We start from the raw sequence: 26,079 nt of genomic DNA, 5'->3' as shown, positions 1-26,079 counted from the left end.
TGATCCAATGTTGACCTAAATGACTAATGATGATAAATACAATCCACCTGTGTGTAATCAAGTCTCCGTATAAATGCACCTGCACTGTGATAGTCTCAGAGGTCCGTTAAAAGCGCAGAAAGCATCATGAAGAACAAGAAACACACCAGGCAGGTCCGAGATACTGTTGTGAAGAAGTTTAAAGCCGTATTTGGATACAAAAAGATTTCCCAAGCTTTAAACATCCCAAGGAGCACTGTGCAAGCGATAATATTGAAATGGAAGGAGTATCAGACCACTGCAAATCTACCAAGACCTGGCCGTCCCTCTAAACTTTCAGCTCATACAAGGAGAAGACTGATCAGAGATGCAGCCAAGAGGCCCATGATCACTCTGGATGAACTGCAGAGATCTACAGCTGAGGTGGGAGACTCTGTCCATAGGACAACAATCAGTCATATATTGCACAAATCTGGCCTTTATGGAAGAGTGGCAAGAAGAAAGCCATTTCTTAAAGATATCCATAAAAAGTGTCGTTTAAAGTTTGCCACAAGCCACCTGGGAGACACACCAAACATGTGGAAGAAGGTGCTCTGGTCAGAGGAAACCAAAATTGAACTTTTTGGCAACAATGCAAAACGTTATGTTTGGCGTAAAAGCAACACAGCTCATCACCCTGAACACACCATCCCCACTGTCAAACATGGTGGTGGCAGCATCATGGTTTGGGCCTGCTTTTCTTCAGCGGGGACAGGGAAGATGGTTAAAATTGATGGGAAGATGGATGGAGCCAAATAAAGGACCATTCTGGAAGAAAACCTGATGGAGTCTGCAAAAGACCTGAGACTGGGACGGAGATTTGTCTTCCAACAAGACAATGATCCAAAACATAAAGCAAAATCTACAATGGAATGGTTAAAAAAAAAACATATCCAGGTGTTAGAATGGCCAAGTCAAAGTCCAGACCTGAATCCAATCGAGAATCTGTGGAAAGAACTGAAAACTGCTGTTCACAAATGCTCTCCATCCAACCTCACTGAGCTCGAGCTGTTTTGCAAGGAGGAATGGGAAAAAATGTCAGTCTCTCGATGTGCAAAACTGATAGAGACACCCCAAGCAACTTACAGCTGTAATTGCAGCAAAAGGTGGCGCTACAAAGTATTAACTTAAGGGGGCTGAATAATTTTGCACGCCCAATTTTTCAGTTTTTGATTTGTTAAAAAAGTTTGAAATATCCAATAAATGTCGTTCCACTTCATGATTGTGTCCCACTTGTTGTTGATTCTTCACAAAAAAATACAGTTTTATATCTTTATGTTTGAAGCCTGAAATGTGGCAAAAGGTCGCAAAGTTCAAGGGGGCCGAATACTTTCGCAAGGCACTGTAGCTCCACATTGATCTGGTACTGGTACTCCCTGTATGTAGCTCCACATTGATCTGGTACTCTCTGTATATAGCTCCACATTGATCTGGTACTCCCTGTATATAGCTCCACATTGATCAGGTACTCCCTGTATATAGCTCCACATTGATCAGGTACTCCCTGTATATAGCTCCACATTGATTGGGTACTGGTACTCCCTGTATATAGCTCCACATTGATCTGGTACTCTCTGTATATAGCTCCACATTGATCAGGTACTCCCTGTATATAGCTCCACATTGATTGGGTACTGGTACTCCCTGTATATAGCTCCACATTGATCTGGTACTGGTACTTCCTGTATATAGCTTCACATTGATCTGGTACTCCCTGTATATAGCTTCACATTGATCTGGTACTTCCTGTATATAGCGTCACATTGATCTGGTACTCCCTGTATATAGCTTCACATTGATCTGGTACTCCCTGTATATAGCTTCACATTGATCTGGTACTGGTACTTCCTGTATGTAGCTCCATTCTTGTATATTTCATTTTATTCCCCGTGCTACTATTATAATTCTTTACTTTTTAACTCTGCATTGTTGGGAAGGGCTCATAAGCATTTCACGGTAAAGTCTACATCCGTTGTATTCGGTGCAGGTGACCAATAACATTTGATTTGTATGTGTGTCGCCAGACAATAACCGAAAGGTTGTTAAGACGAATCGCAGACAAGGTGAAACATATGTCGATGTGCCCTTGAGCAAGGCACCTAATCTTAATTGCTCCAGGGTCACCGTTGATAACTCTACGAGGGTGGGTAATGCAAAAAACGAATATCCAATTCACACATGTAACACACGTGTACATGTGTGAAATAGGACAATTATAAGCACCCACGAAATAGTGTGTGTGTCTGTGGCTCTACGGGGGACAGGCCTCTCCGTGTTGTGTCTGTGGCTCTACGGGGGACAGGCCTCTCCGTGTTGTGTCTGTGTCTCTACGGGGGACAGGCCTCTCCGTGTTGTGTCTGTGTCTCTACGGGGGACAGGCCTCTCCGTGTTGTGTCTGTGTCTCTACGGCGGACAGGCCTCTCCGTGTTGTGTCTGTGTCTCTACGGGGGACAGGCCTCTCCGTGTTGTGTCTGTGGCTCTACGGGGGACAGGCCTCTCCGTGTTGTGTCTGTGTCTCTACGGGGGACAGGCCTCTCCGTGTTGTGTCTGTGTCTCTACGGGGGACAGGCCTCTCCGTGTTGTGTCTGTGGCTCTACGGGGGACAGGCCTCTCCGTGTTGTGTCTGTGTCTCTACGGGGGACAGGCCTCTCCGTGTTGTGTCTGTGGCTCTACGTGGGACAGGCCTCTCCGTGTTGTGTCTGTGTCTCTACGGGGGACAGGCCTCTCCGTGTTGTGTCTGTGGCTCTACGGGGGACAGGCCTCTCCGTGTTGTGTCTGTGGCTCTACTGGGGACAGGCCTCTCCGTGTTGTGTCTGTGGCTCTACGGGGGACAGGCCTCTCCGTGTTGTGTCTGTGGCTCTACGGGGGACAGGCCTCTCCGTGTTGTGTCTGTGGCTCTACGGGGACAGGCCTCTCCGTGTTGTGTCTGTGGCTCTACGGGGGACAAGCCTCTCCGTGTTGTGTCTGTGGCTCTACGGGGGACAGGCCTCTCCGTGTTGTGTCTGTGGCTCTACGGGGGACAGGCCTCTCCGTGTTGTGTCTGTGGCTCTACGGGGGACAGGCCTCTCTCTCTGTGTTGTGTCTGTGGCTCTACGGGGGACAGGCCTTTTCGTGTTGTGTCTGTGGCTCTACGGGGTACAGGCCTCTCCGTGTTGTGTCTGTGGCTCTACGGGGGACAGGCCTCTCTCTCTGTGTTGTGTCTGTGGCTCTACGGGGGACAGGCCTCTCTCTCTGTGTTGTGTCTGTGGCTCTACGGGGGACAGGCTTCTCTCTCTGTGTTGTGTCTGTGGCTCTACGGGGGACAGGCTTCTCTCTCTGTGTTGTGTCTGTGGCTCTACGGGGGACAGGCCTCTCCGTGTTGTGTCTGTGGCAGATAGTATGCATCCTGCATCGGACTATACAGTCATCAGAGAACCCACAAGCAGCGATGAAGTCAACGGATGTGGTGTGTGTGTGTGTCTCTCTCTCTGTGTGTAGTCTCTACCTCCACAGCCAGGCTGTGATCTGACATGGACACGCTGGTGTTGCGATGCCAGCAGACATGCATGGTGCTGTTGGCACGGTGATGGGTCTGCTTATCCAGAGAGTTACGGGACGACGACATGTCATCCTCTGACTCCTGATCCAGAGAAACCTCATCCGACGACCCTGAGGAAGGAGGGGAGGGGCAGGGAGGAGGGGGAGGGGTTAGCTACATCTAAAGGGAGGGGTTACAGTACATTTGTAGTCAAGTCCACCCAATAGGAGCACCATCTGGCTCCAACAGTCCATGGATGCACCAGAAAATCCACTGACATAAGAATACACAACACATATAGCGATGGTTTCAAACCCAGACCAAGAGGCAAGATGATTCCACAACATCCAGCCCAAGAGGCTAGATGGTTTCAAACCCAGACCAAGAGGCTAGATGGTTCCACAACATCCAGCTCAAGAGGCTAGATGGTTCCACAACATCCAGCTCAAGAGGCTAGATGGTTTCAAACCCAGACCAAGAGGCTAGATGGTTTCAAACCCAGACCAAGAGGCTAGATGGTTCCACAACATCCAGCTCAAGAGGCTAGATGGTTCCACAACATCCAGCTCAAGGGGCTAGATGGTTCCACAACATCCAGCTCAAGAGGCTAGATGGTTCCACAACATCCAGCTCAAGAGGCTAGATGGTTCCACAACATCCAGCTCAAGAGGCTAGATGGTTTCAAACCCAGACCAAGAGGCTAGTTGGTTCCACAACATCCAGCTCAAGAGGCTAGTTGGTTCCACAACATCCAGCTCAAGAGGCTAGATGGTTCCACAACATCCAGCTCAAGAGGCTAGATGGTTCCACAACATCCAGCTCAAGAGGCTAGATGGTTCCACAACATCCAGCTCAAGAGGCTAGATGGTTCCACAACATCCAGCTCAAGAGGCTAGATGGTTCCACAACATCCAGCTCAAGAGGCTAGATGGTTCCACAACATCCAGCTCAAGAGGCTAGATGGTTTCAAACCCAGACCAAGAGGCTAGATGGTTCCACAACAAAAGGGGAAAAGACAATATAAAATCATCATCACTATAAAAACAAAGAGGGATCTAATGCTGTAGGCTACAGCCAGGTGCACAAGTAGTATAGATCCTAACTATACACTACAGGGCAGGGTAATGCTGTAGGCTACAGCCAGGTGCACAAGTAGTATAGATCCTAACTATACACTACAGGGCAGGGTAATGCTGTAGGCTACAGCCAGGTGCACAAGTAGTATAGATCCTAACTATACACTACAGGGCAGGGTAATGCTGTAGGCTACAGCCAGGTGCACAAGTAGTATGGATCCTAACTATACACTACAGGGCAGGGTAATGCTGTAGGCTACAGCCAGGTGCACAAGTAGTATAGATCCTAACTATACACTACAGGGCAGGGTAATGCTGTAGGCTACAGCCAGGTGCACAAGTAGTATAGATCCTAACTATACACTACAGAGCGGGGTAATGCTGTAGGCTACAGCCAGGTGCACAAGTAGTATAGATCCTAACTATACACTACAGAGCAGGGTAATGCTGTAGGCTACAGCCAGGTGCACAAGTAGTATAGATCCTAACTATACACTACAGAGCAGGGTAATGCCGGGGTCGCCACAGGGCGGGGTAAGGCCGGGGTCGCCACAGGGCGGGGTAAGGCCGGGGTCGCCACAGGGCGGGGTAAGGCCGGGGTCGCAACAGGGCGGGGTAAGGCTGGGGGTCGCCACAGGGAGGGGTAAGGCTGGGGGTCGCCACAGGGAGGGGTAAGGCCGGGGTCGCCACAGGGCGGGGTAAGGCCAGGGTCGCCACAGAGCGGGGTAATGCCGGGGGTCGCCACAGGGCGGGGTAAGGCCGGGGTCGCCACAGGGCGGGGTAAGGCCGGGGTCGCAACAGGGCGGGGTAAGGCTGGGGGTCGCCACAGGGAGGGGTAAGGCTGGGGGTCGCCACAGGGCGGGGTAAGGCCGGGGTCGCCACAGGGCGGGGTAAGGCCAGGGTCGCCACAGAGCGGGGTAATGCCGGGGGTCGCCACAGGGCGGGGTAAGGCCGGGGTCGCCACAGGGCGGGGTAAGGCCGGGGTCGCAACAGGGCGGGGTAAGGCTGGGGGTCGCCACAGGGAGGGGTAAGGCTGGGGGTCGCCACAGGGAGGGGTAAGGCTGGGGGTCGCCACAGGGAGGGGTAAGGCTGGGGGTCGCCACAGGGAGGGGTAAGGCTGGGGGTCGCCAAAGGGCGGGGTAATGCTGGGGGTCGCCACAGGGCGGGGTAATGCTGGGGGTCGCCACAGGGAGGGGTAAGGCTGAGGGTCGCCACAGGGCGGGGTAATGCTAAGATTGCTAGAGAGGGGTAATTCTGTCTTACTGTTGGAGCGATCCCAGAGAGGGGTAATTCTGTCTTACTGTTGGAGCGATCACAGAGGGGTAATTCTATGTCTTACTGTTGGAGCGATCACAGAGGGGTAATTCTATGTCTTACTGTCGGAGCGATCACAGAGAGGGGTAATTCTATGTCTTACTGTCGGAGCGATCACAGAGAGGGGTAATTCTATGTCTTACTGTCGGAGCGATCCCAGAGAGGGGTAATTCTGTCTTACTGTTGGAGCGATCACAGAGAGGGGTAATTCTATGTCTTACTGTCGGAGCGATCACAGAGAGGGGTAATTCTATGTCTTACTGTCGGAGCGATCACAGAGAGGGGTAATTCTATGTCTTACTGTCGGAGCGATCACAGAGAGGGGTAATTCTATGTCTTACTGTCGGAGCGATCACAGAGAGGGGTAATTCTATGTCTTACTGTTGGAGAAATCACAGAGAGGGGTAATTCTATGTCTTACTGTCGGAGCGATCACAGAGAGGGGTAATTCTATGTCTTACTGTCGGAGCGATCACAGAGAGGGGTAATTCTATGTCTTACTGTTGGAGAAATCACAGAGAGGGGTAATTCTGTCTTACTGTTGAGCGATCACAGAGAGGGGTAATTCTGTCTTACTGTTGGAGCGATCACACAGCCCTGGATCCAGGAACAGGTCTGATTTCTCCTGAGATTTCTTGGTCATCTCTATTGCCATGTTGAGATCCTCTATCCATTTCCCCATCTCCACCTTCGAGCTACAATCACATCCACACAGGGAGGTGAAACAGATCAGCTGAGGAAGTGAGCAGGATGGGTTTACGACTCAGGACTTTAACCAACCGGTTCACTATTAAAATGAAGACTTGTATTTGTCTTTAGATTAAAAAGCATAACTGTTCTGTGTGTGTGTGTGTGTGTGTGTGTGAGAGAAACTCCTGTGTGTTTACCTGGCTGCCACCACAATGGTCCTCTGGGCAGAGTAGATGGTGAAGCAGTGAGGAACAGACCACTCATTCTCACTCTCTTCCACCTAAGGATGGAAGGGAAGGGGGGGGGGGGACACAGTAAGATGGTTGATCAGCAAAAGATACGTTGGCCTTTGGCCACAACCACCTGCTCTCATGGGATTGGACAAGAGCAGCAGGGGAACTGGAGGTAAAGCAGATCAAAGGAAGGCCTGCCAAAAGCGTCTCGGCCTGGGGGGGGGTTATCTACTGCACATCCGTCTGGCCTGGGGGGGGGTTATCTGGCCTGGGGGGGGGGGGGGGGGGGGGGGGTTTCTACTGCACATCCGTCTGGCATGGGGGGGGGGGGGGGGGGGGGGTATCTACTGCACATCCGTCTGGCCTGGGGGGGTATCTACTGACAGGCAGTTAAACCCACTGTTCCCCAGTATACCGTCGTTATAAATAAGAATGTTCTCAACTGACTTGCCTAGTTAAATAAAGTTAAAATAAATAAATTAATTCTAAACACAGCTTCTTTCTCCCTTTAGCAGCCATTCACAGACGTCTCGTCAGAGCCCACATCTAAGCGTTGTTTTGTCTACACCAGTACGGGAGAGGGAGCAGCGTGCCCTAGCTAACAGAACCCAGAGTACTCACCGGGGCCTCCAAAACTATGAGCTGCATCACAAATGGAGAAGCAGAGACGCAGGTTAGACCAAGGCAGGGGACCTCGAGGTAGTCTCACTGACAAACAAACTGGACCTCAGTCAAACCCCCACCCTGACCTCCCAACTTCCCCCCCAACTCAACACAGTGCTACTCTATTTTTTTTGTAGAATGCAATGGAAACACCTCACATCTCCCTGATCTGGTGTTAGATTCCCCCCCTCCCTTAGCAGTGACTTATCTCCCTCGGTTTCCTTCTGTCTGACTCCCGACACAAACTGAACAACCAGCTGAGGAAAGATGATGATATTAAACCTTTCAGTAACTTTGGGGCTCAATTCAATCCGTAGCGTAGAAGATCTGCGTTGTAGCACGGGTCATTTCCCGATGGAGACGACATATTCAGCGTTTTCCGTGAATGCAGTCTCCGGGGGAATGCGGTCTCCGGGGGAATGCGGTCTCCGGGGGAATGCGGTCTCCGGGGGAACGCGGTCTCCGGGGGAATGCGGTCTCCGGGGGAATGCGGTAACATTGCCTTTTTTTAAAAAAAGAGTAAATCGCGCTAGAAAGCAGATCTTCTGCACTACGGATTGAATCGAGCTCTCACAGTGGCCCATGAAGGTGATGTTTTCTGAAATGTCCATTTTGTCGTCATGGGGACGACTTGCTGAATCAAGACAGTTGCACAAAAACATGAGTAATAATTCAATCCAAAATAGGAAGGAAACAGTCATTTACCTAATTATTAGGTTTTCCAGAAAACTCAGTTGAAAGATTTCCAGAATCAGGAGGGAAAGGAGGAATTCTGTAATTCTACAACTAAGATTTATGAATTTTGCAACCCTAGTATGTATTTTATTAGCAGCAGGTTACCACAGCTAGGTCAGGTTACCACGGCTAGGTCAGGTTACCACGGCTAGGTCAGGTTACCACAGCTAGGTCAGGTTACCACGGCTAGGTCAGGTTACACACAGCTAGGTCAGGTTACCACAGCTAGGTCAGGTTACCACAGCTAGGTCAGGTTACCACAGCTAGGTCAGGTTACCACAGCTAGGTCAGGTTACCACAGCTAGGTCAGGTTACCACAGCTAGGTCAGGTTACCACAGCTAGGTCAGGTTACACACAGCTAGGTCAGGTTACCACAGCTAGGTCAGGTTACCACAGCTAGGTCAGGTTACCACAGCTAGGTCAGGTTACCACGGCTAGGTCAGGTTACCACGGCTAGGTCAGGTTACCACGGCTAGGTCAGGTTACCACGGCTAGGTCAGGTTACCACGGCTAGGTCAGGTTACCACAGCTAGGTCAGGTTACCACAGCTAGGTCAGGTTACCACAGCTAGGTCAGGTTACCACAGCTAGGTCAGAGCCAGATTAACCTGAGGTCACGGCTAACAGGGTAAAGGTCAGGGGTCAAAAACAGGGCAGGCAGCTTTATACTCACGATCATGCCGTGCAGAGGCAGCTGGCCATGGACCTTGAACTGGTTGGTGGCCGTCACACCTTTACTTGTGTACAGGAGCTGGTCGGAGAACTGAGAGGGAAAGACCGAACATAGACCATGAGATACACCACGACACAAACTATTGTTATCCTAATTAGGGTTGTCATGACACCAGTAACCTAATGTTGCATGCGTAAAAGAAACGGTTGAAATTAGATCCCCCCCCCAAAAGAAAACTGTTTAAGCAATTCTGTAAATGTGGATGAGTGTTTGAAAGCATCCGATCCATGATGCGTTGTGGGTAAATGGCGACTGACTGATCTACAAATAATAAAACGGAGTCGTTATTTATGATGAAAGTTGATTTGTAGATCAGTCGGTAGGCAGTCGCCTGCATTGTCAGCTGTAATGTCGAACATGCCTGTTTGTTAACGTCCCCCCCAAAAAAAGGAAGGTACAGTCTCTTTACATTTCCCTTGAAAACCAGAACATTCGGTTTGCTGTGGACTCGGCAGAGGCTACGATAACAGCATGGTGATACTACGATACCAGACTTTCGAACGGCAGAAAAGAACTCCCAAAGCAGACTAAACTCTTCAGTCTGTTAAAAACCGTATGTAACATATTGTGTGATGTAGCTTGGAAAATAAAGGTGACTGTGGCAGACAACACAAGGCTGTTTTTTTCCCCCCTAACATTAGGACTGTTTTCCTCAACAAATGAAGTCCAAGGAAATGAATGTTTCCTTTCCTTCCTTACCTCCTAGTAAGGCAATACCGGTACCGTGACAACGCTAATCCTAATAGTTTATACTGAGGGGACCACTAACTGGCATAAAACATGACATATCTGAAGACCGAGAGGAAAGATGCACATCAATATATTTAACCTTTATTTGTCCGGGTTTGACTCATTGAGATCATCTCTGGTTTATAACAGTGTACAGTAAGTCAAATGACTCCAATAGAAATCATACAGGAGACAGAGGAAAGACATGAAATAAACGAGAAACTCACATTTGTCTGAGTGACACTAATCATTTTCTCAGCTTGTATAGAAATCAACAAACAAAAGGGATTGTTGAAACTGAAACGCTGAAACTCACCAGGAAAAACATCCTTTGCTGCAGCCCTTTTTTGGTCAGCTTGTACAGACAACCCTCTCGAATGAACTCCTGAAAACCAGAAAAGTAGATGAAGTTTTATTTTTTTTTTAAACGTCCTCTCACTGTCAACTGCGTTTATTTTCAGCAAACTTAACATGTGTAAATATTTGTATGAACATAACAAGATTCAACAACTTAGACATAAACTGAACAAGTTCCACAGACATGAAATGGAATAATGTGTCCCTGAACAATGGTGGGGGGGGTTAAAATCAAAAGAAACAGTCAATGCAGCTGGTGGCCACAGCAAATACTAAGTACTGCAGTGCATCTCCTCATTTTACCCCACTCTTCCACCAAGGCACCTGCAAGTTCCCGGGCATTTCTGGGGGGAATGGCCCTAGCCCTCACCCTTCGATCCAACAGGTCCAGACATGCTCAATGGGATTGAGATCTGGGTTCTTCGCTGGCCATGGCAGAACACTGACATTCCTGTCTTGCAGGAAATCACGCACAGAACGAGCAGTAATGCTGGTGGCATTGTCATGCTGGAGGGTCATGTCAGGATGAGCCTGCAGGAAGGGTACCACATGAGGGAGGAGGATGTCTTCCCTGTAATGCACAGCTTTGAGATTTCCTGCAATGACAACAAGCTCAGTCTGATGATGCTGTGACACACCGCCCCAGACCATGACGGACCCTCCACCTCCAAATCGATCCCGCTCCAGAGTATAGGCCTTGGTGTAACGCTCATTCCTTCAACGATAAACGCGAATCTGACCATCACCCCTGGTGAGACAAAACCGTGACTCGTCAGCGAAGAACATGTTTTACCAGTTCTGTCTGGTCCAGCGACGGTGGGTTTGTGCCCATAGGCGATGTAGTTGCCAGTGATGTCTGGTGAGGACCTGCCTTACAACAGGCCTACAAGCCCTCAGTCCAGCCTCTCTCAGCCTATTGTGGACAGTCTGAGCACTGATGGAGGGATTGTGTGTTCCTGGTGAAACTCGGGCAGTTGTTGTTGCCATCCTGTACCTGTCCCGTAGGTGTGATGTTCGGATGTACCGATCCTGTCCTGCGAGGACGATCACCTGTCCGTCCTATCTCCCTGAAGCGCTGTCTTAGGCGTCTCACAGTACAGACATGGCAATTTATTGCCCTGGCCACATCTGCAGCCCTCATGCCTCCTTGCAGCATGCCTAAGGCATGTTCACGCAGATCAGAAGTGACCTTGGGCATCTTTCTTTTGGTGGTTTTCAGAGTCAGTAGAACAGCCTCTTTAGTGTCCTAAGTTTTCATAACTGTGACCTTAGTTGCCCCTCGTCCCCAGTCTACCTCTCCTCCAACCCCAGTCTACCTCTCCTGAATACTGCTCCCGCCCCCCAGTCTACCTCTCCTCTCGCCCTGACCACTGATGTAAAAATAGATCTACTTTATCAGTCAGTGCTTGCCGTCTTCTTCAAAACATTCAGATTACTCCTGCTACAGCACCCAAAGACTCATTCACCCTACAGAACTTAGTTGAGCATTTTGTGCAGTGATGTAGTCAAGTCACTAAGTGTTCAAGTCTCCAGCGTTTGTTCAGGTCTATCTCCTGGACTCGAGTACTACAGTACTGGTGCCGTCTCCCTCTACGAGGTACCAGACTCACCCCGCCGGGCGCAGTGAGGTTCTACGAGGTACCAGACTCACCCCGCCGGGCGCAGTGAGGGTCTACGAGGTACCAGACTCACCCCGCCGGGCGCAGTGAGGGTCTACGAGGTACCAGACTCACCCCGCCGGGCGCAGTGAGGGTCTACGAGGTACAAGACTCACCCCGCCGGGCGCAGTGAGGGTCTACGAGGTACCAGACTCACCCCGCCGGGCGCAGTGAGGGTCTACGAGGTACTAGACTCACCCCGCCGGGCGCAGTGAGGGTCTACGAGGTACTAGACTCACCCCGCCGGGCGCAGTGTGGGTCTACGAGGTACCAGACTCACCCCGCCGGGCGCAGTGAGGGTCTACGAGGTACCAGACTCACCCCGCCGGGCGCAGTGAGGGTCTACGAGGTACTAGACTCACCCCGCCGGGCACAGTGAGGGTCTACGAGGTACCAGACTCACCCCGCCGGGCACAGTGAGGTTCTACGAGGTACTAGACTCACCCCGCCGGGCACAGTGAGGTTCTACGAGGTACTAGACTCACCCTGCCGGGCGCAGTGAGGGTCTACGAGGTACTAGACTCACCCCGCCGGGCACAGTGAGGTTCTACGAGGTACTAGACTCACCCCGCCGGGCACAGTGAGGTTCTACGAGGTACTAGACTCACCCTGCCAGGCGCAGTGAGGTTCTCGATGCCGATGAGGTCTCTCTGGAGCTCGGACAGCTTCTGGAAGTTCTCCAGACGGATCAAACTACTCTGGAGCTGATTGGTCATCTCTGCCACCTCCTTCAGGGCCTCTGTACACGAGGGACAAAGGGATAAGGGTACATACAGGAGGGTTGAGGATCCACACAGGAGGGATACCAAACATCAGGGAATATGACAAGATGGCGGTTGCTTAGCTCGGCCCAGGATTACCAACCCATTCAGAACATTTTCTCCCTGCTGAACATGACCCCGGTCTCTTAAGGAGAAATGAGCAGGAGGGCTAGGTATCTGACTATAATCCAAATGAAAAGGATTGGCACCTCTAACCCCTGGCAATTATGCCCTCATTAACTGAAGGGCACGCCCATTCTCTGGATTCTATTACTATGCTCTGACTGTCAATGTGACAGCTCTACGGACCACCCACCCATCAGCCACGTAGCATTCTCAATGTGACAGCTCTACGGTCCCCTGACGGACCTCCCACCCATCAGCCCCGTAGCATTCTCAATGTGACAGCTCTACGGTCCCCTGACGGACCACCCACCCATCAGCCCAAGTAGCATTCTCAAAGTAGCAGCTCTACGGTCCCCTGACGGACCTCCCACCCATCAGCCCCGTAGTATTCTCAATGTGACAGCTCTACGGTCCCCTGACGGACCTCCCACCTAACAGCCCCGTAGCATTCTCAATGTGACAGCTCTACGGTCCCCTGACGGACCTCCCACCCATCAGCCCCGTAGCATTCTCAATGTAGCAGCTCTACGGTCCCCTGACGGACCTCCCACCTAACAGCCACGTAGCATTCTCAATGTGACAGCTCTACGGTCCCCCGACGGACCTCCCACCCATCAGCCCCGTAGCATTCTCAATGTGACAGCTCTACGGTCCCCCGACGGACCTCCCACCCATCAACCCCGTAGCATTCTCAATGTGACAGCTCTACGGTCCCCCGACGGACCTCCCACCCATCAACCCCGTAGCATTCTCAATGTGACAGCTCTACGGTCCCCTGACGGACCACCCACCCATCAACCACGAAGCATTCTCACCTCTGCAGTTGTTGTGGTCGGGGTGGTCTGGGCTGTAGTGTTTACACAGTCTCTCTAGGATCAGTTTGTAGTGCATGAGGCGCTGGATGGGCTTCAGCAGGAACGTGTTGAGAGGCAGGTAACACACCTTCTGAAGCTCAAACTCCTTATACACCGTCTCCAGCTTCTTCAGGCGCTTGGTGGCCTTCTCCAGCTCGGTGAGCACCTCGTCATGTTTCTGCAGGTAGTTGGTGAACTCCTGAGGAGAGAAGCATGAAACAACAAGCTCAAAGCAGGGATCCCTTTATAAAAACACGGTAATGGTCTGAGTAGTGTGGACACCGTGTTTAAAATCACTTCCCAACATAATGTAAACAGATGCAGTACTAAGCTTACACATGACAATGGGAGTTAAGATGGTTTATCCCATCACTTTCCATCCCTGTTTCGTACAGCTGCAGTCTCCCATCTGACTATAGTGTGTAACAGTAACCCGTCTGAACAACCAGGTGGTGACAGGAGTCCAGTCTCACCTTGAGAGCACACATGTTCCTCAGCATGACGTCTCCAATCCTCTGGTAGTCTCCCTTCACATGAGCGTTAGAGCGCCCCTCCCTGGTCACAAACAAACCCCCCAAAAATAAATACTTTTGACTACATACCTTAGCTTTGACAGTAAAAAAATATCAAGTTATTTTTTTAAATAAATATAATTGCTGCGTTCCATCTTTCAGTGTTGCCGTACTCTTCCCTTTCTCAGAAGGCTTAGTATAACAGCATTAGTCTAATGTTTATATATGCAGATTACCACAGCATTAGTATGTTTTACATATGTAGATTAGTATGTTTTACATATGTAGATTACCACAGCATTAGTCTGTTTTATATATGTAGATTAGTCTGTTTTATATATGTAGATTACCACAGCATTAGTCTGTTTTATATATGTAGATTACCACAGCATTAGTCTAATGTTTATATATGCAGATTACCACAGCATTAGTCTGTTTTACATATGTAGACTAGTCTGTTTTATATATGTAGATTACCACAGCATTAGTCTGTTTTATATATGTAGATTAGTCTGTTTTATATATGTAGATTACCACAGCATTAGTCTGTTTTACATATGTAGATTACCACAGCATTAGTCTGTTTTATATATGTAGATTAGTATGTTTTACATATGTAGATTACCACAGCATTAGTCTGTTTTATATATGTAGATTAGTCTGTTTTATATATGTAGATTACCACAGCATTAGTCTGTTTTATATATGTAGATTACCACAGCATTAGTCTAATGTTTATATATGCAGATTACCACAGCATTAGTCTGTTTTACATATGTAGATTAGTCTGTTTTATATATGTAGATTACCACAGCATTAGTCTGTTTTATATATGTAGATTAGTCTGTTTTATATATGTAGATTACCACAGCATTAGTCTGTTTTACATATGTAGATTACCACAGCATTAGTCTGTTTTACATATATAGATTACCACAGCATTAGTCTGTTTTATATATGTAGATTACCACAGCATTAGTCTGTTTTACATATGTAGATTACCACAGCATTAGTCTGTTTTACATATGTAGATTACCACAGCATTAGTCTGTTTTATATATGTAGATTACCACAGCATTAGTCTGTTTTATATATGTAGATTACCACAGCATTAGTCTGTTTTATATATGTAGATTACCACAGCATTAGTCTGTTTTATATATGTAGATTACCACAGCATTAGTCTGTTTTACATATGTAGATTACCACAGCATTAGTCTGTTTTACATATATAGATTACCACAGCATTAGTCTGTTTTATATATGTAGATTACCACAGCATTAGTCTGTTTTACATATGTAGATTACCACAGCATTAGTCTGTTTTACATATGTAGATTAGTCTGTTTTACATATGTAGATTACCACAGCATTAGTCTGTTTTATATATGTAGATTACCACAGCATTAGTCTGTTTTATATGTAGATTAGTCTGTTTTATATATGTAGATTACCACAGCATTAGTCTGTTTTACATATGTAGATTACCACAGCATTAGTCTGTTTTACATATATAGATTACCACAGCATTAGTCTGTTTTATATATGTAGATTACCACAGCATTAGTCTGTTTTATATATGTAGATTACCACAGCATTAGTCTGTTTTACATATATAGATTACCACAGCATTAGTCTGTTTTATATATGTAGATTACCACAGCATTAGTCTGTTTATATATGCAGATTACCACAGCATTAGTCTGTTTTACATATGTAGATTAGTCTGTTTTATATATGTAGATTACCACAGCATTAGTCTGTTTATATATGCAGATTACCACAGCATTAGTCTGTTTTACATATGTAGATTAGTCTGTTTATATATGTAGATTACCACAGCATTAGTCTGTTTTACATATGTAGATTACCACAGCATTAGTCTGTTTTATATATGTAGATTAGTCTGTTTTATATATGTAGATTACCACAGCATTAGTCTGTTTTATATATGCAGATTACCACAGCATTAGTCTGTTTTATATATGTAGATTAGTCTGTTTTATATATGTAGATTACCACAGCATTAGTCTGTTTATATATGCAGATTACCACAGCATTAGTCTGTTTTACATATGTAGATTAGTCTGTTTTATATATGTAGATTACCACAGCATTAGTCTGGTTATATATGCAGATTACCACAGCATTAGTCTGTTTTACATATGTAGATTAGTCTGTTTATATATGTAGATTACCACAGCATTAGTCTGTTTTACATATGTAGATTACCACAGCATTAGTCTGTTTTATATATGTAGATTAGTCTGTTTTATATATGTAGATTACCACAGCATTAGTCTGTTTTATATATGCAGATTACCACAGCATTAGTCTGTTTTATATATGTAGATTAGTCTGTTTTATATATGTAGATTACCACAGCATTAGTCTGTTTATTATATGCAGATTACCACAGCATTAGTCTGTTTTACATATGTAGATTAGTCTGTTTTATATATGTAGATTACCACAGCATTAGTCTGTTTTACATATGTAGATTACCACAGCATTAGTCTGTTTTATATATGTAGATTAGTCTGTTTTATATATGTAGATTACCACAGCATTAGTCTGTTTTATATATGCAGATTACCACAGCATTAGTCTGTTTTATATATATGTAGATTACCACAGCATTAGTCTGTTTTACATATATAGATTACCACAGCATTAGTCTGTTTTACATATATAGATTACCACAGCATTAGTCTGTTTTATATATGTAGATTAGTCTGTTTTATATATGTAGATTACCACAGCATTAGTCTGTTTTACATATATAGATTACCACAGCATTAGTCTGTTTTACATATGTAGATTACCACAGCATTAGTCTGTTTTATATATGTAGATTAGTCTGTTTTATATATGTAGATTACCACAGCATTAGTCTGTTTTATATATGTAGATTAGTCTGTTTTACATATGTAGATTACCACAGCATTAGTCTGTTTTATATATGTAGATTAGTCTGTTTTACATATGTAGATTACCACAGCATTAGTCTGTTTTATATATGTAGATTAGTCTGTTTTATATATGTAGATTACCACAGCATTAGTCTGTTTTACATATATAGATTACCACAGCATTAGTCTGTTTTATATATGTAGATTACCACAGCATTAGTCTGTTTTACATATGTAGATTACCACAGCATTAGTCTGTTTTATATATGTAGATTAGTCTGTTTTATATATGTAGATTACCACAGCATTAGTCTGTTTTATATATGTAGATTACCACAGCATTAGTCTGTTTTATATATGTAGATTAGTCTGTTTTACATATGTAGATTACCACAGCATTAGTCTGTTTTATATATGTAGATTACCACAGCATTAGTCTGTTTTATATATGTAGATTAGTCTAATGTTTTATATATGTAGATTAGTCTAATGTTTTACATATGTAGATTAGTCTAATGTTTTACATATGTAGATTAGTCTAATGTTTTACATATGTAGATTCGTCCAATGTTTTACATATGCAGGTACATGTGAGGAGAGCAGCACTGACCATAAAGCTAGTCTCTGGTCGACCTCCTTGAGGAACCCCCGGTGGAACTCGTAAATGGGGTCGATGTTGGAGAACAGCAGGGTCATCAGCCCCTCTGGCATGGCGTTCTCTTTGATCACCGCGCTGCGGAACCACTGACGGGGGAAGTGAAAGAGAAAAAAGACAGATTTTTAGCATTAAAAACACAAGCCTTGTTCCAGATCTGTTTGGGTTGTGCAGCATATTCTTATGGAGAGAGACTGCACAAACTAATCTGGGACCAGGCTACCACAGTAAAAAACAACAACATAATACTGTACACAGCCACAGATGAAACACACACACACACTGCGTGTATCGCTCACCACTGTGATGACCTCTAGGTCTTTCAGGTAGGTCCTCTCTGTGGTTAGAATCTCTTTGGCAATGAAGTAGGCCTTGTCGGTGGGATATCGCTGAGGAATGAGACCATCAGGTCATGTCAACACTGGATACGCACAGTATTCAGCCAATAATCAAAACAGCTTTATGGAAAATATAGCTCATAAAGATTAAAATAAAGTGAATTTGGCCCTGATAAAATTCTCATGCAACATTACTGTGCGCAAATTGCAAAGCACAGGCCTCTAGAAACGATTTAAAATCTATTTATTTTAAGAGGAAAGGACAGTTTGTTATCTCTTACAATTATGATTTAACAAAACTTCACACCCAATCACCATATAAAAAAAATACATTAAAAAAATCCACCTAAAACAAAATGTGATTGAATGACAGGTTGATTAATTAATCATCTGACAGATCCATAGAGGCAGGCAGTGTACCTTCCTCCTGCCCTCCTCCTCCTCCTCCTCTAGCCTGTTGGTGCCCACCTCACTCAGGATGGGGCTCTGTAGGGGCGAGGGAGCCTGGCCTGCCCCAGGGAGACTCAGCGTAGACATCTGGAAGGAAGGGGACAGGCAGAGGGGAGAGCTCTTGGAGTTGAACGGGGAGAGCTGGGGGCTGTCCATAGAGGACCCTGGGAGACGGGAAAGAGCAACGAAAACAAGTCAAACTATGAATGACATTTCAAAACGTGTCTATACAAATTCTAAATGATTGAATTCATATTCCATCTCTGCTGCACACTATATACACACACACACACACAGAAGTATGTGGACACCCCTTCAAATCAGTGGATTCAGCTATTTCAGCCACACCCGTTGCTGACAGGTAAGAATCGAACACACAACCATGCAATCTCCAGATAAAAACATTGGCAGCAGAATGGCCTTACTGAACAGCTCAGTGACTTTCAACATACAATGCCACTGTTATTGTGAAGTGAAAAAAAAGTCTAGGAGCAACAACGACTCAGCCGTGGTAGGCCACAGAACGGGACCGCCAAGAGCTGAAGGGCGTAGCGCGTGAAAATCATCTGTCCTCGGTTGCAACCCTCCACTACCGAGTTCCAAACTACCTCTGGAAGCAACGGCAGCACAAGAACTGTTCGTCAGGAGCTTCATGAAATGGGTTCCCATGACCGAGCAGCCGCACACAAGCCTAAGATCACCATGGGTAATGTCAAGAGTCTCTGTAAAGCTCGCCGCCATTGGACTCTGGAGCAGTGGAAACGCGTTCTCGTGAGCGATGAATCACACTTCACTTTCTGGCAGTCCGACGGATGAATCTGCGTTTGGCGGATGCCAGGACAACACTAACTGGCCCAATACATAGTGCCAACTGTAAAGTTTGGTGGAGGAGGAATAATGGTCTGGGGCTGTTTTTCATGGTTCGGGCTAGGCCCCTTAGTTCCAGTGAAGGGAGATCTTGAAGGTCCTTTCCTGTTTCAGCATGACAATGCTCCCGTACACAAAGCAAGGTCCATACAGAAATGGTTTGTCGAGATCGGTGTGGAAGGACTTGACTGGCCTGCACAGAGCCCTGACCTCAACCCCATCGAAGACCTAAGGAATAAATTGGAACGCCGACTGCAAGCCAGGCCTAATCGTCCAACATCAGTGTCCGACCTCACTAATGCTCGTGGCTGAATGGAAGTAAGTCCCCACAGCAATGTTCCAACATCTAGTGGAAAGCCTTCCCAGAAGAGTGGAGGCTGTTATAGCAGCAATGTTCCAACATCTAGTGGAAAGTCTTCCCAGAGGAGTGGAGGCTGTTATAGCAGCAATGTTCCAACATCTAGTGGAAAGCCTTCCCAGAGGAGTGGAGGCTGTTATAGCAGCAAAGGGGGGGGACCAACACCATATTAATGCCCCTGATTTTAGAAGGAGATGTTCGACGAGCAGGTGTCCACATACTTTTGATTATGTAGTAAATATATGAAACCCACGAATGAGACAGACAACACAGAGTACCACATCGTCTCTCCTCTGTTATCCCCCCCCCCCCCAAAAAAAAGTATCTACACACACACACAGCATGAGTGAAAACAACACACCCTACCTTAACATGACATGAAAATAATCTTGTATATTTCTAAATGAATCCCACAGGAGGCAGCAGGGAGAGAGGTGCTTAGGGGAGCAGGAGGGATCTGCTCTATACTGTACAAGTCTCTGCTTTGGAAAAAGGTGGGAGGAATTTCCAGGCAACAACAGGAAATCACAGAAGAGGGGAAAGGCCACTTCATTCAGGAAATAGGTACAGAGTCGAGAATACATTTGGACCTACTTGAATAAAACATTATTTTTTTAAAAGATTAAATATGCTAATAAAAGGTATTATTGCTCATCCAAACTGTATTATCCCATTTGACAGAACCATAAAGAAACAGGCTGTTAACTATATGACTCTCACACGCTCACTCTCTCACACGCTCACTCTCTCTCTCTCTCACACACGCTCACTCTCTCTCACTCTCTCACACGCTCACTCTCACACGCTCACTCTCACACGCTCACTCTCTCTCTCACGCTCACTCTCTCTCTCACGCTCACTCTCTCTCTCACGCTCACTCTCTCTCTCACACGCTCACTCTCTCTCTCACACGCTCACTCTCTCTCTCACACGCTCACTCTCTCTCTCTCACACGCTCACTCTCTCTCTCTCACACGCTCACTCTCTCTCTCACGCTCACTCTCTCTCACGCTCACTCTCTCTCACGCTCACTCTCTCTCACACTCACTCTCTCACACTCACTCTCTCACACTCTCTCTCACACGCTCACTCTCTCTCTCACACGCTCACTCTCTCACGCTCACTCTCTCTCACACGCTCACTCTCTCTCACACGCTCACTCTCTCTCACACGCTCACTCTCTCTCACACGCTCACTCTCTCTCACACGCTCACTCTCTCTCACACGCTCACTCTCTCTCACACGCTCACTCTCTCTCACACGCTCACTCTCTCTCACACGCTCACTCTCTCTCACACGCTCACTCTCTCTCACACGCTCACTCTCTCACACACGCTCACTCTCACACACGCTCACTCTCTCACACGCTCACTCTCTCACACGCTCACTCTCTCACACGCTCACTCTCTCACACGCTCACTCTCTCACACGCTCACTCTCTCTCACACGCTCACTCTCTCTCACACGCTCACTCTCTCACACACGCTCACTCTCTCACACACGCTCACTCTCTCACACACGCTCACTCTCTCACACACGCTCACTCTCTCACACACGCTCACTCTCTCACACACGCTCACTCTCTCACACGCTCACTCTCTCTCACACGCTCACTCTCTCTCACACGCTCACTCTCTCTCACACGCTCACTCTCTCACACGCTCACTCTCTCTCACACGCTCACTCTCTCTCACACGCTCACTCTCTCTCACACGCTCACTCTCTCTCACACGCTCACTCTCTCACACGCTCACTCTCTCTCACACGCTCACTCTCTCTCACACGCTCACTCTCTCTCACACGCTCACTCTCTCACACGCTCACTCTCTCTCACACGCTCACTCTCTCTCACACGCTCACTCTCTCTCACACGCTCACTCTCTCTCACACGCTCACTCTCTCTCACACGCTCACTCTCTCTCACACGCTCACTCTCTCTCACACGCTCACTCTCTCTCACACGCTCACTCTCTCTCACTCGCTCACTCTCTCACTCGCTCACTCTCTCTCACTCGCTCACTCTCTCTCACTCACACACACACACACACACACACACACACACTTTAACATGAATAGAGAAAGATAATGGCTCCCACATTCTCTCTCCAGCCATTGTTTTCAGAGCTGCAGTCCACTAGAATGATTTATCACCAGCTCTTATTTGAAGCGAATTACATTCGAGAACTGAAGCTGCTTCCCAAATGGCACCCTAATCCCCATAGTCTGCGGTGTGAAGATTCCCTATTGGGAGGAGTCTGCGGTGTGAAGATTCCCTATTGGGAGGAGTCTGCGGTGTGAAGATTCCCTATTGGGAGGAGTCTGCGGTGTGAAGATTCCCTATTGGGAGGAGTCTGCGGTGTGAAGATTCCCTTTTGGGAGGAGTCTGCGGTGTGAAGATTCCCTATTGGAGGAGTCTGCGGTGTGAAGATTCCCTATTGGGAGGAGTCTGCGGTGTGAAGATTCCCTATTGGGAGGAGTCTGCGGTGTGATGATTCCCTATTGGAGGAAGTGGAGAGAATCAAACTCCACACCAGCTAGACGTTTTGGTTGAACTCTTCCTGACAGGAAGTCAGAGCTGTTCTCCCATTTCTCACAGAAGAGAAACAGAACGACACACCAGGAAGAGAAAAAAAAAAAAAAAAGATTCCTCTCCGACCTGGAAACAGTTCCCTGAGTCACGGCTCGGAACAGCCCGGCGGCGGCCTGGCAGACAGGCGGTGGTTTATAGTTTAACTGTTTTACAGCCCCACGGGAGACAACACAGGACGGGCGGCGACTGAGGAGATAAGATAGATAGCACAACCTGCAGTCCCTCTACACAGAACGGGACATAACAGACTGTACAACACCAGGAAATCAGATACAAGTGATTTTCATTTTGGAAATCTGTATTTAAATATTCCCACACACAGAAAGACGTGATCGTATACTAACGGAAACGAGGTTTGAAATGACTGTTGTGGTCAGACATATCTCATTTGGACTTCTTGACGTCAACTTCAGTCTACCACTTATTTGTAATTATGTTCCAGCCCCTGACCATCCACTCAAGAAAAATATATAAAATCAGCCCGCAGCTGAATCTAGTTGATGATCCCTGGTCTAAAGTCTCTACAGATGGAGAGGAGTGTGTGTGTGTGGGGAGAGTGGAGACGGACAGTCCTGGAAGGGGAGAGTGGAGACGGACAGTCCTGGAAGGGGAGAGTGGAGACAGACAGTCCTGTCACAGGAAGGGGGGGGGGAGTGGAGACGGACAGTCCTGTGACAGGAAGGGGGGGAGTGGAGACGGACAGTCCTGTGACAGGAAGGGGGGGAGTGGAGACGGACAGTCCTGTCACAGGAAGGGGGGGAGTGGAGACGGACAGTCCTGTCACAGGAAGGGGGGGAGTGGAGACGGACAGTCCTGTCACAGGAAGGGGGGGAGTGGAGACGGACAATCCTGTCACAGGAAGGGGGGGAGTGGAGACGGACAGTCCTGTCACAGGAAGGGGGGGGAGTGGAGACGGACAGTCCTGTCACAGGAAGGGGGGGGGAGTGGAGACGGACAGTCCTGTCACAGGAAGGGGGGGGAGTGGAGACGGACAGTCCTGTCACAGGAAGGGGGGGGAGTGGAGACGGACAGTCCTGTCACAGGAAGGGGGGGGAGTGGAGACGGACAGTCCTGTCACAGGAAGGGGGGGAGTGGAGACGGACAGTCCTGTCACAGGAAGGCGGGGAGTGGAGACGGACAGTCCTGTCACAGGAAGGGGGGGGAGAGAGTGGAGACGGACAGTCCTGCCACAGGAAGGGGGGGGAGAGAGTGGAGACGGACAGTCCTGTCACAGGAAGGGGGGGGAGAGAGTGGAGACGGACAGTCCTGTCACAGGAAGGGGGGGGAGTGGAGACGGACAGTCCTGTCACAGGAAGGGGGGGAGTGGAGACGGACAGTCCTGTCACAGGAAGGCGGGGAGTGGAGACGGACAGTCCTGTCACAGGAAGGGGGGGGAGAGAGTGGAGACGGACAGTCCTGTCACAGGAAGGGGGGGGAGTGGAGACGGACAGTCCTGTCACAGGAAGGGGGGGGGAGTGGAGACGGACAGTCCTGTCACAGGAAGGGGGGGAGTGGAGACGGACAGTCCTGTCACAGGAAGGGGGGGAGTGGAGACGGACAGTCCTGTCACAGGAAGGGGGGGGGGGGGGGGAGTGGAGACGGACAGTCCTGTCACAGGAAGGGGGGGGAGTGGAGACGGACAGTCCTGTCACAGGAAGGGGGGGAGTGGAGACGGACAGTCCTGTCACAGGAAGGGGGGGAGTGGAGACGGACAGTCCTGTCACAGGAAGGGGGGGAGTGGAGACGGACAGTCCTGTCACAGGAAGGGGGGGGGAGTGGAGACGGACAGTCCTGTCACAGGAAGGGGGGGGGGGAGTGGAGACGGACAGTCCTGTCACAGGAAGGGGGGGGAGTGGAGACGGACAGTCCTGTCACAGGAAGGGGGGGGGAGTGGAGACGGACAGTCCTGTCACAGGAAGGGGGGGGAGTGGAGACGGACAGTCCTGTCACAGGAAGGGGGGGGAGTGGAGACGGACAGTCCTGTCACAGGAAGGGGGGGGGAGTGGAGACGGACAGTCCTGTCACAGGAAGGGGGGGGAGTGGAGACGGACAGTCCTGTCACAGGAAGGGGGGGGAGTGGAGACGGACAGTCCTGTCACAGGAAGGGGGGGGAGTGGAGACGGACAGTCCTGTCACAGGAAGGGGGGGAGTGGAGACGGACAGTCCTGTCACAGGAAGGCGGGGAGTGGAGACGGACAGTCCTGTCACAGGAAGGGGGGGGAGAGAGTGGAGACGGACAGTCCTGCCACAGGAAGGGGGGGGAGAGAGTGGAGACGGACAGTCCTGTCACAGGAAGGGGGGGGAGAGAGTGGAGACGGACAGTCCTGTCACAGGAAGGGGGGGGAGTGGAGACGGACAGTCCTGTCACAGGAAGGGGGGGAGTGGAGACGGACAGTCCTGTCACAGGAAGGCGGGGAGTGGAGACGGACAGTCCTGTCACAGGAAGGGGGGGGAGAGAGTGGAGACGGACAGTCCTGTCACAGGAAGGGGGGGGAGTGGAGACGGACAGTCCTGTCACAGGAAGGGGGGGGGAGTGGAGACGGACAGTCCTGTCACAGGAAGGGGGGGAGTGGAGACGGACAGTCCTGTCACAGGAAGGGGGGGGGGGGGGAGTGGAGACGGACAGTCCTGTCACAGGAAGGGGGGGAGTGGAGACGGACAGTCCTGTCACAGGAAGGGGGGGAGTGGAGACGGACAGTCCTGTCACAGGAAGGGGGGGAGTGGAGACGGACAGTCCTGTCACAGGAAGGGGGGGAGTGGAGACGGACAGTCCTGTCACAGGAAGGGGGGGAGTGGAGACGGACAGTCCTGTCACAGGAAGGGGGGGAGTGGAGACGGACAGTCCTGTCACAGGAAGGGGGGGAGTGGAGACGGACAGTCCTGTCACAGGAAGGGGGGGAGTGGAGACGGACAGTCCTGTCACAGGAAGGGGGGGGAGTGGAGACGGACAGTCCTGTCACAGGAAGGGGGGGAGAGAGTGGAGACGGACAGTCCTGTCACAGGAAGGGGGGGAGTGGAGACGGACAGTCCTGTCACAGGAAGGGGGGGGAGTGGAGACGGACAGTCCTGTCACAGGAAGGGGGGGGAGTGGAGACGGACAGTCCTGTCACAGGAAGGGGGGGGGGGGGGGGAGAGTGGAGACGGACAGTCCTGTCACAGGAAGGGGGGGGAGTGGAGACGGACAGTCCTGTCACAGGAAGGGGGGGAGTGGAGACGGACAGTCCTGTCACAGGAAGGGGGGGAGTGGAGACGGACAGTCCTGTCACAGGAAGGGGGGGAGTGGAGACGGACAGTCCTGTCACAGGAAGGGGGGGGGAGTGGAGACGGACAGTCCTGTCACAGGAAGGGGGGGAGTGGAGACGGACAGTCCTGTCACAGGAAGGGGGAGAGTGGAGACGGACAGTCCTGTCACAGGAAGGGGGGGGAGTGGAGACGGACAGTCCTGTCACAGGAAGGGGGGGGAGTGGAGACGGACAGTCCAGTCACAGGAAGGGGGGGAGTGGAGACGGACAGTCCAGTCACAGGAAGGGGGAAGTTGGGGTTTGCTGTGTGGAATGACTTGGCTGAGCGCCTGTCTAAACAGGGAGCATGTGCACAGGCTGTGGAATGTAGTATTTGAGGAGCAGCCCTAGGGCTCTGGTTAAACAGTAGTGCACTATATAGGGAATAGGGGGCCACTTGGAACACGGCCTAGATTAAAATAAGGAACATGTGTTTGTATTCTCTAATTCTAAACAAAGCAGACAGCTCCTGCATTTTAAGCCCCAGATGAAGCCCTAATCCTAAACGACATGCTCTGGCCAGGCACCGTGGTTTCACAAAACCATAGGAATGATGGTGACATGTAACATTAAAAATGGTAGCAATTTCCAAAAGGATATAGAATTAAATGATCAAAATGTCTCCCCAAAACCAGATACTGTTAATGTATTT

At 48.9% G+C, this 26,079-nt stretch overlaps 1 protein-coding gene across 5 annotated transcripts in view; it reads right to left on the bottom strand.

The window, feature by feature from the left end:
• Positions 1 to 26,079, bottom strand: part of farp2 (FERM, RhoGEF and pleckstrin domain protein 2) — a 96,419-nt gene that overhangs the window by 13,401 nt on the left and 56,939 nt on the right. For 2 of the 5 annotated variants that reach the window (XR_005051919.1, XM_036978910.1), the window contains exons 14-24: positions 18,302 to 18,495; positions 17,843 to 17,932; positions 17,499 to 17,632; positions 13,938 to 14,019; positions 13,426 to 13,663; positions 12,332 to 12,462; positions 10,025 to 10,093; positions 8,920 to 9,009; positions 6,813 to 6,895; positions 6,502 to 6,620; positions 3,503 to 3,666 (exon numbers count right to left, since the gene is read on the bottom strand). Coding sequence is in view for 3 of the 5 variants with exons in the window: in XM_036978910.1 (XP_036834805.1) it covers positions 3,503 to 3,666; positions 6,502 to 6,620; positions 6,813 to 6,895; positions 8,920 to 9,009; positions 10,025 to 10,093; positions 12,332 to 12,462; positions 13,426 to 13,663; positions 13,938 to 14,019; positions 17,499 to 17,632; positions 17,843 to 17,932; positions 18,302 to 18,495 (1,394 nt within the window). In the remaining 2 variants the exon portion in view is untranslated. The remainder of the gene's footprint in view (positions 1 to 3,502; positions 3,667 to 6,501; positions 6,621 to 6,812; positions 6,896 to 8,919; positions 9,010 to 10,024; positions 10,094 to 12,331; positions 12,463 to 13,425; positions 13,664 to 13,937; positions 14,020 to 17,498; positions 17,633 to 17,842; positions 17,933 to 18,301; positions 18,496 to 26,079) is intronic. The other 3 variants (XR_005051920.1, XM_036978911.1, XM_036978912.1) reach the window with 2 other exon arrangements.

This window comes from Oncorhynchus mykiss, chromosome 5 (assembly GCF_013265735.2).
Source record: "Oncorhynchus mykiss isolate Arlee chromosome 5, USDA_OmykA_1.1, whole genome shotgun sequence".
NCBI classification, from domain to species: Eukaryota; Metazoa; Chordata; class Actinopteri; order Salmoniformes; family Salmonidae; genus Oncorhynchus; species Oncorhynchus mykiss.
The sequence above is the reverse complement of the archived record's forward strand: the minus strand, read 5'-3'. Positions and strand labels throughout refer to the sequence as shown.